The sequence below is a fragment of the Meleagris gallopavo genome, chromosome 1 (genome assembly GCF_905368555.1).
Source record: "Meleagris gallopavo chromosome 1, MGAL_WU_HG_1.1, whole genome shotgun sequence".
Taxonomy (NCBI): Eukaryota; Metazoa; Chordata; class Aves; order Galliformes; family Phasianidae; genus Meleagris; species Meleagris gallopavo.
Window position 1 is genome coordinate 156,932,969 of NC_139404.1, and position 12,184 is coordinate 156,945,152.

General features: G+C 39.7%; 1 protein-coding gene across 9 annotated transcripts in view; it reads left to right on the forward strand.

Moving 5' to 3' along the window:
* Nucleotides 1-312: 312 nt before the first annotated feature.
* The window catches only part of PCDH9 (protocadherin 9), a 719,118-nt gene continuing 707,246 nt past the window's right edge, over nt 313-12,184 (forward strand). For 8 of the 9 annotated variants that reach the window (XM_085215762.1, XM_085215765.1, XM_085215764.1 and 5 more), the window contains exons 1-2: nt 313-961; nt 2,162-5,331. In XM_085215762.1, coding sequence (XP_085071888.1) covers nt 2,296-5,331 — 3,036 coding nt within the window. In that variant the 5' untranslated portion in view covers nt 313-961; nt 2,162-2,295. Of the gene's footprint in view, nt 962-1,027; nt 1,182-2,161; nt 5,332-12,184 lie in introns of those variants that run through there. The other variant, XM_085215763.1, reaches the window with a different exon arrangement.

Here is a 12,184-nt window from a genome sequence, read left to right on the forward strand (position 1 = left end):
AACCGGCAGCGGGGCACCCCACACTCGCCAGGGCGGCTTCAGCCTCCCGGAGCGCGGCGACCCGCGACGCACTCCGCAGTCCGCCTCCCGCCCCCCTCTCCGCGGGGCTCCGCGCTTGCTCGCCCCCTCCCTCCCCGCGCCGCCCGCCGGCCGCCCGCCGGCCGCCCCCGCCGCCCGGCCGACCCAAGGAGCGACGTGCCCGGCGGCCAATGCCAGAGCCGCGCTCCGGCAGCCACCTCCCCCGCCGGCGCGGACCAATAAGGTGCGGAGGGAGGGGGGGCTTAGCGCCGCGCACACCCTCCCTCTGGGCTTATTGAGAGTTATATCAAGAATTTCAGTTCAGAGAGAGAGAGAGAGAGAAGGAGAGAGTGTGCGTGTGAGGGAGACTGGAAGGGAGGAGGGAAAGCGCTGTCTCTTCCTCCCATCACTAAAGCAATAATCTATTAGGATTTTTTTTTACCTTTTTTTTCTTTTTTTTCTTTTCTTTTTCTTTTTTTAAATGTGGGCAACTATCAATCCAGAGGTAAGAAGGGGGAGAAAAGCACCGCCAGACCAACTCTGTCATTTCCAGTAAGAAGTTGCAGACTTGATGTAGCTGTCTCTGCTGTGGTGAAAGAGGGATGGAAATTGTGTGCAGTGCAGAGTGGAAAATACTCCCCATCTAAAGAAGTGCACCGGATTTTTGCTTGCTGCTTGTTTGCGCTGTTGCGTGTGCGTTAAGCACCCGAAGGATCGCCGCTTAATAGAAATGAAACATGGAGAGGATGACTAACGACGGAACTGTGAATTTGTTCCCTGGAGTTGCTAATTTGCCACCCCGAAGCAACACATATCTCAAGGAGGAAGCGTTTGGCTGCTGCTGATTTCTCCAAAACTGGTGGTTTACCAGATGCATTGTGCTGTATCTGCTGGAACAGATCATTGCTTAGCTGCAGCAGATCATCAAAGGTAGACAACCAACGTAAGTGCAAAGTTACCCATACACCGTGATGCATTTCATTAACAAAATAATAATCAGAGCCAACACACAGTGTATTTATCTAGGGAAAGGATCAGTATTTCGGATTCAGTTGGTGCTGGTGGCAAAGGCTCACCTACTCCCTGTCTCTGCATCCCTACCTGCATCACTCTGCTGGAAGTAATCACGGGCAGCAGCTCCCGTGCTGCTTAATGCAGATAAGGTTAGTGCTGAGGGTGCCCAGTTCCCCCAAACTGCAGCCTTGCTCCCGGGTAATTCGCAGCTAGCAGAGCATGCAAACACAAGTCCTTCTGTCGCTTTTTTTTTTTTTTTTTTTTTTAACCTGCATTATTAGTCTGCAGTGTTTATGTGTGGCAGCTGCTAATAACATCCTAAAGGGAGATCAGTGTCAATGGAGAAAGGCTGAAAGGCTGTACCTTTTTTCCTCCCCTCATATTCAGAATTCACCCCCTCCATCTGTAAACATACTGGCTGCTCCTAAGTTGCATTCGGAATTTCCAGCCCTCTCGGTTTAGACCGTGTTTTAAAACAAACAAATAAAGTTTAAGGTTGTTAAACAGAAGGGGAGGTATCCAACATCTGGAGAGGATACACTGGGCTGAGAGTGTAAGAAACTGTAAGTCCTGTTATTGTCTCGTCAGTTAACAGGGATGTGAAGTCGCCAGTGACGACTGCTGCAGCAGCAGCATGTCCGGGTGGTTATTTCCCAGTACGATCACAGTAGTGGGGGATGCAAGGAACAGGGAACAGAGAGAAATCTGGTTAGAAAGAGCTGAAAAATGCTATGGAAGCAAACAGCAAATGACATTTGGCAGCTGCCATAGCAGTTAGAATCCAGCAGAAGTACAGGAAGATTTTTACTTGCACCAAATGACTGGGTGGAGGAGGGTAGAGGGGAAACGCACGTTACGGATTACATGGTGTGCCAAGAAATTATTCAGAAAGTACGTGTTGAAACTGCAGCTACCCTTAATCCTGCAAGTAGTTATTTCTGTTCTCGCTCTCTGCAAATGCAGCCAATGGGATATTAGTGTATTTGTCCAGAGGGATTGCTTGTAAAGGGGAGCAGTAGGAAAGCATACTGCTGCAAGCGTGCCTTGCAAAAACAAGTAGTAGTTGGAAATTGTGGATTTGTCATACCTTAAAAACCAATAATGCTGTTCTGTGTGGTTGTGTTGACAGTGCTGTCTCCAAATAAGAAATGAGATGTAATGCATCCTGCAGTCCATGCATGCCTCCTCTTGCAAATCGCGCATCATTTCTGTGTGGAAACCTTTAAGTCCTAAAATCCAGGAAAAGACAATAAAAACATTATCATGAACCTGAGGGAATTTTACTTGTTGATCGCTTTGATTGCCTGTTTAAGGCTGGATTCTGCTGTAGCTCAAGAACTTATTTACACTATTAGAGAGGAGCTGCCTGAAAATGTCCCCATAGGAAACATACCAAAGGATCTGAACATTTCTCACATCAGTGCTGCCACGGGGACCAGTGCCAGCCTTGTCTACAGACTGGTGTCTAAAGCAGGGGATGCCCCTCTGGTCAAAGTGTCCAGTACCACCGGGGAGATCTTTACAACATCGAACAGAATAGACAGAGAAAAACTCTGCGCTGGCGCTTCCTATGCAGAAGAAAATGAGTGTTTCTTTGAACTTGAAGTGGTGATTCTCCCCAATGACTTTTTTAGGCTGATCAAGATAAAAATAATTGTGAAGGATACTAATGACAATGCACCTATGTTTCCATCCCCTGTCATCAATATCTCCATACCAGAAAACACTCTGATCAACAGTCGCTTTCCAATCCCATCAGCAACAGATCCTGATACAGGTTTCAACGGTGTGCAGCACTACGAGTTGTTGAACGGGCAGAGTGTCTTTGGCCTGGATATCGTAGAAACTCCAGAAGGAGAGAAATGGCCTCAACTGATCGTGCAGCAGAACTTGGATAGAGAGCAAAAAGACACCTACGTGATGAAAATCAAAGTGGAGGATGGAGGTACCCCACAGAAATCCAGCACAGCTATCCTGCAAGTCACAGTAAGTGATGTCAATGATAACAGGCCAGTTTTTAAAGAGAGTCAAGTAGAGGTTCATATACCAGAGAATGCGCCCGTTGGCACTTCTGTAATTCAGCTTCATGCTACAGATGCAGATATAGGAAGCAATGCAGAAATCAGATATATTTTTGGTGCCCAAGTTGCCCCTGCAACCAAAAGATTTTTTGCTTTAAACAACACCACGGGGCTGATCACAGTTCAGAGGTCCTTAGATCGGGAAGAGACTGCTATTCACAAAGTGACAGTGCTGGCTAGCGATGGCAGCTCTACACCAGCTCGGGCAACTGTGACCATCAATGTCACTGATGTAAATGATAACCCTCCGAACATAGACCTCAGGTACATAATAAGTCCCATCAATGGCACAGTGTACTTATCTGAGAAAGATCCTGTCAATACAAAGATTGCCCTAATTACGGTTTCAGATAAGGACACTGATGTGAATGGCAAAGTGATCTGTTTCATTGAGAGAGAGGTCCCCTTCCACCTGAAGGCAGTTTACGACAACCAGTATTTGTTAGAGACCTCTTCCTTGTTGGATTATGAGGGCACCAAAGAATTCAGCTTTAAAATTGTTGCTTCTGATTCTGGCAAGCCCAGTTTGAACCAGACTGCCCTGGTAAGAGTTAAACTGGAGGATGAAAATGACAACCCTCCGATTTTCAGCCAGCCTGTAATTGAGCTGTCAGTTTCTGAAAACAACCGTCGTGGTCTATACTTAACAACTATTAGTGCCACAGATGAAGACAGTGGGAAAAATGCAGACATTGTTTATCAGCTTGGCCCTAATGCCTCCTTTTTTGATCTGGATCGAAAGACGGGAGTTTTGACAGCCTCCAGAGTTTTTGACAGAGAAGAACAGGAGCGTTTCATTTTCACTGTTACAGCCCGAGACAATGGCACCCCTCCTTTGCAGAGTCAAGCAGCTGTAATTGTTACTGTGTTGGATGAAAATGACAACAGTCCCAAATTTACTCATAATCATTTCCAGTTTTTTGTATCGGAGAACCTACCAAAGTATAGCACTGTGGGGGTGATCACGGTGACTGATGCAGATGCTGGGGAAAACAAAGCAGTGACCCTTTCTATTCTCAATGACAATGACAACTTTGTGCTGGATCCCTTCTCTGGAGTTATAAAGTCCAATGTTTCTTTTGATCGAGAGCAGCAGAGCTCCTATACCTTTGATGTCAAGGCAGTTGATGGAGGACAACCTCCTCGCTCTTCTACAGCGAAAGTGACCATAAATGTCATGGATGTTAATGATAACAGTCCTGTTGTCATCTACCCTCCTTCTAATACTTCTTTTAAGCTGGTGCCACTCTCAGCAATTCCAGGATCAGTGGTAGCAGAAGTGTTTGCAGTAGATATCGACACCGGAATGAACGCTGAACTGAAGTACACAATAGTGAGTGGAAATAACAAAGGTCTGTTTCGGATTGATCCAGTGACAGGTAACATCACTCTGGAAGAAAAGCCAACTCCTAATGATGTGGGGCTGCATCGCTTAGTTGTCAACATAAGTGATTTGGGTTATCCCAAATCTTTGCATACTCTTGTGCTTGTTTTTTTGTATGTAAATGATACTGCTGGAAATGCCTCTTATATTTATGACTTGATACGCAGGACTATGGAAACACCTCTGGACAGGAACATAGGAGACAGTAGCCAACCCTACCAAAACGAGGACTATCTCACAATCATGATTGCTATTGTGGCAGGTGCCATGGTTGTCATAGTGGTGATATTTGTCACTGTTCTCGTTCGCTGCCGGCACGCATCCAGATTCAAAGCTGCCCAGAGGAGCAAACAAGGTGCTGAATGGATGTCTCCCAATCAGGAGAACAAGCAAAGCAAGAAAAAGAAAAGGAAGAAAAGGAAATCTCCGAAAAGTTCTCTTTTGAACTTTGTGACCATTGAGGAGTCCAAACCTGATGATGCAGTTCATGAACCCATCAACGGGACAATAAGCCTTCCAGCAGAGCTGGAGGAGCAAAGTATAGGAAGATTTGATTGGGGCACAGCACCACCAACAACCTTTAAGCCTAACAGTCCTGATCTTGCCAAGCATTACAAGTCTGCCTCTCCGCAGTCTGCTTTTCATCTCAAACCTGACACTCCCGTTTCAGTGAAAAAGCACCACGTGATTCAGGAACTCCCTTTGGACAACACCTTTGTTGGTGGCTGTGACACCCTTTCCAAACGCTCTTCCACTAGTTCAGATCACTTCAGTGCCTCAGAGTGCAGTTCCCAAGGAGGCTTCAAGACAAAGGGCCCCTTACACACCAGACAGGTAAACGAGCACTTTTACTGGTCTATAAGTACTGCATACAAGTGCCCGATCAACCAGTATTAAAAGTGCCAGTGTGTTCTTTTTTTTGTTTCAGTCTAATTTAGCTTAGATATATTATGGGGGGAAAAAAAAAAAACAAAAAACAAAAAACAAACCAACCAAACAAAATAATAATAATAATACAAAAAATACAAAAAAATACAAAAAAAAAAAAAAACACTACAAAAAACAAAACCAAGCAAAGAAAAAAAAACCTCAACCACATTATCGCTTACCTGGGGCTTACCCACACATTTTCAAAATTCCTCTGGTACTTTGGATTCTGAAGATTACTGATTGTTAAAGGACTGTATGAGTCCCTACATATGCACATGCATATGCATAAACAGACGTGTTTTTTTTTTTTTTTTCTCCCCAGGATTTGACTACCCAAATGTAAACGTTATTGAAGAAAAACCTCTTTTATGCCAAATTTCATTTAGAAAAACATGACTGTTTTGAAATTGAAGGGATGTGTACATTCAATGTCAAATTTCAAAGTGAGTTGGCTTGAGTTTCTTTAACAGTTCAAGCTGATATAGAACTTTGTTAAGTTAGTGCTACTAAAGGGGTTAATTTTTTTTCCCTAACAAAGACAGCTGAATTTCCAAGCTACTTCATCTGCGAAGCATGTGGTTTGTTCATAGAATATAACTAAGCCATATGGAAGTCTTCCTCTGTTTTGAGTTTAAATGATTTTGTTGTAATAGATTAAAGTTGGTATTGCATAGACAGTTCGTTGCATATTTTGAAAAAATGGCCAAAGCATACTTTCAAAAGGAATGCGTTCTCTGAATACATCTGAATTATGCAGAAAGAAGTCAGCCCATTGTAAATATTTTCTCATCTTAGTAATGCATAAGTGATCTGTCATAACTTGTTTTAAACTGTGAAATACGCCATATGAAGAGGGATTAGGAGGCTGAGAAACTCATATTTCAACCAAATCCAGCATTAGTTTTTCTTAGGTCTAATAATTCCTTGCTAATAAAGATTTAAATGCAGTGCTGTCTAATTTATTTTATTGGTGCTTGTCTTTTGCCACTAAATTAGAATGTCAGTATAGCCTGTAGATGGCACTAAGGTACTATGTCGCTTACCCTGGCCCGGTGCCAGTCCTGCAGTAGGTAGGAAAAGGGGGGGAGGGAAGGACCAAGCTGATATTCCAGCCAAAGAACCTTTTATTTAATGGCGGTTGCACTGGGCTGGTCAGTAGTTAAGTTCGTGTGTTTACAAAGCAGCTTTCCAAGTGCTCAGCTTCCACTGCACCAACTTCTTAGGTGTTAGGAATCACTTTTGTATGCCTGTTGGCATTGTACCCTCCAAGTTATGGTGATTTTTCAGAATTTATTAGAGATACGAATCTTGCAGAATCAAGCGAGACGCATTTAGGCTTGTCTTTGCAAAAAAAATTTTGACAGTAGCCAAGTTTAGGATAAAGTCATTCTCTTGCTGTTGCATTAGCCTTATCTGAGATGAATGTGGTGTACCCAGAACTGTCTTGACTTTGGGTGTCTGTAAGGTGTCACACTAACAAATTACTAAGAATAAAACAAGCACTTTTGAGGCTGTTCTGCTAAAGTAACTACTCTGAGACAACTGATACAGTGAGATACTGAAAACATTTAAGAAGGTTCTCACAAAACTGTCACCTTTCTAAGAAATTGAAGTTGTGGTGAACTCCACTGGCAGTTTTTAAGCTGCTGTACAGCACCATATACATACTGTCTGCATAAATTTAAGAAAAGATCTCATTTAAAACAAACAAAAATAATCTGCAGAAGAGCTCTGCATAATCAGTGGTTACTTGGCTGAAGTTTTCATGAGATTTTTTTTTTCCCCTCAGTTTAGTTACAAAATGTAAGACCTCCAACCCACGCATTCCTTTTCTGTTCAGAGATGTTGTTAAATTATCTTAAATTAGCTCTCCAAACTCTATTAAGAAATTCAGACTTAATCCCCCACAGTATATTGGGAAATTTAAAGTTTGAAATATTATTTACTGACAGAATGTGTATGCTCTGCACAGTGACATTGAATATGAGCAAAATATAATTTAGGAAAAAAAAAAAAAAAAAAAACAGAAAAACACCCTACAGGTGTATTTTTAGTTAGTTGTGTTCATTACATTAAATATATTGGTTTCATTTTAATAACCACCTATATTCCTCTATATGGATGTGATTCAGGTTTCACTGAAGTCTTATTAAATCCTCTCTGAAGTCAGCAAATATCATATCATGTGATTTGAATCACTCCCTGCAAAAGCTGCAGTATTGTGTCTAACTGCAAATATAACTCTTCCTTAGGCATACAGTTATCTAAACTGAGTTTATGTACTTTTATTCTGTGGGGAAGGAGGAGGTGCTGCTGAGGTTTTGTTTTTGTTTTTTTTTTTCTCAGTGATGCATGTTACAGGAAGTAACCTTATGTCCCCTTAACACTTTTGGCTGGAGGAGTGCAGCCAACAATGTCAGTAATCATTAGCAGTCTTTGTACTATTCTTTCTGTAGTTCTCGGGATTAGGATGCATCTTGACTAGCATGCACTGGCATTGCAGTTAAATACGCTTTCATAGGTCTCTCATAGGTCTTTTAAATAGATTTTTATAGAGTATGTCCTTTAAGCAAAATCTTCACACTTAAAATAGAAACCTTACTGAACAGTAGTTAAAAATGTTACAGTATTGGAAACACTGTTTTTTTGTTTGTTTGTTTTTTTGTTTTTTTTTTTTTTTGTTGTTGTTTTTTTTCCTTTTTTAAAATTCCTTCATGAAGAGATATTTAATTCTGTTTTCTTGAAGTTTAAAGTAATTCTTTTCTGTGTCTTATGCTGGAAGTTGTAGTAAATTACTTGTAATATAAGTTTTCTGTGTGTGGTTTGCAAAGTGTGTGGGAATTGTGGAGGGTGCTGAAATAGGGAAAGAAGAAATATAGGATTAGTATTTGTCTGAGAAATGCTAGCATCCTATGTTTCTACTTCAAATTTCTTTCAATTCAAGCAAAATATACATTAAGTGTACCTTGCAGATGACTAAATTAAAACTGGTATGGAGATGAGACCCAAGTCCCCACTTGGACTTTATTCAAACAAAATCCTATTACTTCTAATGGGAGTTGGGCTCTAGAAGTCTGTTAGAACTGGGACGTGTGTCAGAAAGCCTTTAGATTTCAGAAATCAATTGTTCAATCCAAATTTATTAGTATTTTTTACTGGGCAAATTCTGTGTTATTGTTGATAATTTTAGATGAAATTCTGTGGTTAAATCTTTTCTTCACATGTCTCTTTGAATTGCACAGGTTGATGTTTCAGAAGTACCCAGTATAAAAACCAAAGCCTTCGTAAAGTGCCTATCTTGCAGTAAACCTGGTGGATGCTCTGAAAAGAGCATTTTTGAATACTTGAACTTGGGATTGTTCTAAATGCTAATTCACATAATTAGGAGTATGGAAAGGATGGAAAGGATGTTACACACCACCAGCTCATATAGCTAAGCTTCCAAAATCAGTGTTATGACTCATAAAGAATGCTGAAATCTATGCAGGCTTCTCAATCAGTGTTCTTTTCAGAATTTGATTGAACTTTAAAATGCACTCGAAATTAGTAAGTCAGTACACCAAACAACTGCATAGAAATATAGTAGAAAACGACATGTATTCTTCAGAGTGAAAGGCCTTTTATAAAAAGCAAATAAACAGACAAAAGCTTCCTACTCAGTATCATTAGGTTAACAACAGATTAAATAATAAAAGAAATTATGGCCAATTTGCTGTGGTTATCCCAGTTTTAAATTATAACTTCATTTAATCAGATTTGAAGCACAGCACTGGCAAATAAAGCAGTTTGTAAAATACATTTCAGTGAAGGTTTTGAGCAAAACCTTCAGTCTGCATTCCTAAGAAAATAGCATTTAGAAATGTGTTTAACTTTCATTTAAAGTGATGGGAATGAAGCACATCCCTGAAGTCCAAATGACTTCGGATGTTGTTTTCAAGAAAGACCGCACATCGTAACTCCTATGAGCCAAGATGATGATTTGTAAATTCTGGAAATGTGTATAGTTCCAGTACTTTCTGGAAAGCTGAAAATATGTTGTCACTGTCCTTTTACTTCTGTGTTCTGATAGTAGAAATCAAGGATTTGGGACTGAACGCATTCCACACTAAAGTCTTTTGGTTTTTGTTTTTTTTAATGATACTGTCAATAACTATAGAGCTTCCTTTACTCCTTTTTCAGTCAGTGGACTTTTTGCCTGACCAAGGAATGAGTAGCCAGGCTCCTGCTGATCAATGCAGATTACTTAAGCTTATGACATAAACTTTCTGTTGGCAAATGCAGCTGATATTGTCTTATACTGTAATGTTTAAATTTGTAACTTTGGAGTTATTATAAGAGAAAAAACAAACAAACAAAACGCTGAAAATGTTAATGACTCTAATTTGATATGCCGAGAGTGGCAATTTCAAGATATACATGAAGGAAATCTGTTTTGAAACAGCTGTACAGAATTTACATCACCTGCAAATACTAACATTTTGTAACCATAGCATTCCATAATTCTGTACATAATATTATTTTTAGTGACCCTGTTTTACTACTCAGTAGAAAAAAAACAAAAACAAAAACACACAATTCCACTGTTTCTTTTCCTTTTCATGTTTAACTTGCTTTATAAGTTAGCATGGATGTTAGTCTTGGGTGAGGACTACTTGTCTGGAAAAATGTCTGCATGTAAAATTCAATTGTTTCTGGGTTTCATATATTTATGTATCTATATACTAAAATATTTGAAAAGTTGAAAATGCACAATGCATTTTCTTTTTACCCTTGTATAACTGAAAAATAGGTTAACGGATTTTGCTCAACTGTCTAAAGAAATTCATCTTTCAGCTGAGACCAAGCATGGAAAATTTCAGCTGAAAAGAATAATTTTTCAGAAAGTTAAGAGCATGTGAAAACTGGGGGTTATAATGGAAATCTGAACATAACGTTAAGCTATAATACCATTTTCAATAGTGACAGTAGAAAGGCTAAACTAGGGTAGGGAACATTTTGTGTGTACAGATACAGACAGGCAAAGCTTAGCAAGCTTCCTTGCTCTTTAAATGTTTCCCATGCAAAAGAATTTTATCGGATTCACTGGGGTCTCATCTGTACTGAATGTGCAAAGCCAAAATTCCATAAATGCTAATAAATTTGTGGCACACGTGGATTGGATCCGGAGAGTTTAATACTATTGGAATTCTGTGATAGTGTTCTGTTGTGCATAGGAACAAGGAAGGGTCTTCTTGTTTCCACTTCAGATTTTCACTTCCAAAGAATCTATTCTTCTAGCACAGCAAAACCGTATCAACCACATTTTATTGACAGCAATTTTATTGTAGCTAGAGGCTTACAGTAAGCTGTTTATTGCTGTTCCCTAACTCAGTTGACAGCAATTGGGGAATTAATTTTCTTGCCCCTGATGTGCTTTCTTGGGTATAAACAACAGATGTTAAAGATATGAAAACTGTGACCCATTTACATGTGGCAACTCTTTATGGGCACAGCCTACCTGTTTGAAGTGCAGGTTTCAGACACTAAGATTTCCTTCATCAGTTCGAGGATTCTTATTTCTGCAATACAATTTTTCATCTGCACACATTCTGTTCAAGGGCAAGTACTTGATACCTAATGGACCAGTCCTCATCTAGTTGAATTCAGTTCAAGAGCAGCTGAGTTCAAGTTACATTTATTTCAGGATGTGCTGTATCTTCTCACTCTAGGATCGACTTGTACCCGCTATGCAGAATATAACTGACCAAGTGGATCTGCCTATTATAGATGATACTCGAGTTTTGGTGTCACCCTGCAAAACAGCAAATTGATTTTAAAATATATACCCAGAAGTTTCTTCAGTTGATTCTAAAGTGGAGTTATCTGACGTGCATTCTTTAATGTTCATATCTTTGCCAAAGGAAAAGAAAAACAAAATCACATATTACTTTCTTCTTTTATTACTGGTTTGACTTTATGGCCTGTGTTGGAATGTTTGCAGGATGGTTTATTTTAGTAGACCGATGTGTGCATTTAATCTGTTCATTTCTGGTTTACATCAAATAGCATTCCATTGGCTGGAAAATGTTTTCCCAGGCTGTAGATGAGAAATGAATGAATGCTATCTGTACCATATTTTACTGAAGCTGAGAGTGGGAACATCTTTGTTTCCATTGGTGTCTTTTAGCAAATCGTTTGCTGCTTAAAGGGTGGCTTTAGTATCCTACTTAACTGAGATTTTAAGTGCTTGTCTTGACACAAATATCATTGTAACTGTTCTTTTATAACTAAAATATCATATAAAATAGTTCCTTCTAATGTAGCTGCAATAATTTTTTTTTTTTTTTTTTTCTAATGGGTGGTGTTCTAGTGAGCTATGAAAAAAAGGCATTACTGACATAGGACACCGTAAACATATTACTATACTTATGTTGGTTGTACAGTTACTAAAACTTCAGGTAAATTGTTCTGCTTAGCAACATTTTTGTACCTGTACAAAACCGTGTGTAGATTATTCCTAGGATGTGAGGAGTCAGCAAAGCATTTGGCCGAATGTAATTTTGGTATTAATTTCATGTTGATCTTAATAGAAAAATTTGTGAAATCTTTCTCAGTTTTTCTTTAACTTTCTCGGTAAGGTAGTTTAAATATCTAATTTGTAGTCACACTGAAGTGTAGTCTCGGAAGTGTTGCTGTCACTTTTTCTTACCTGTTGTTTCTTTTCTGGCATGTGAGTAAAAGTGAGAGATTTGTTTTAAAGTTGACGTGGGGTTTTTTG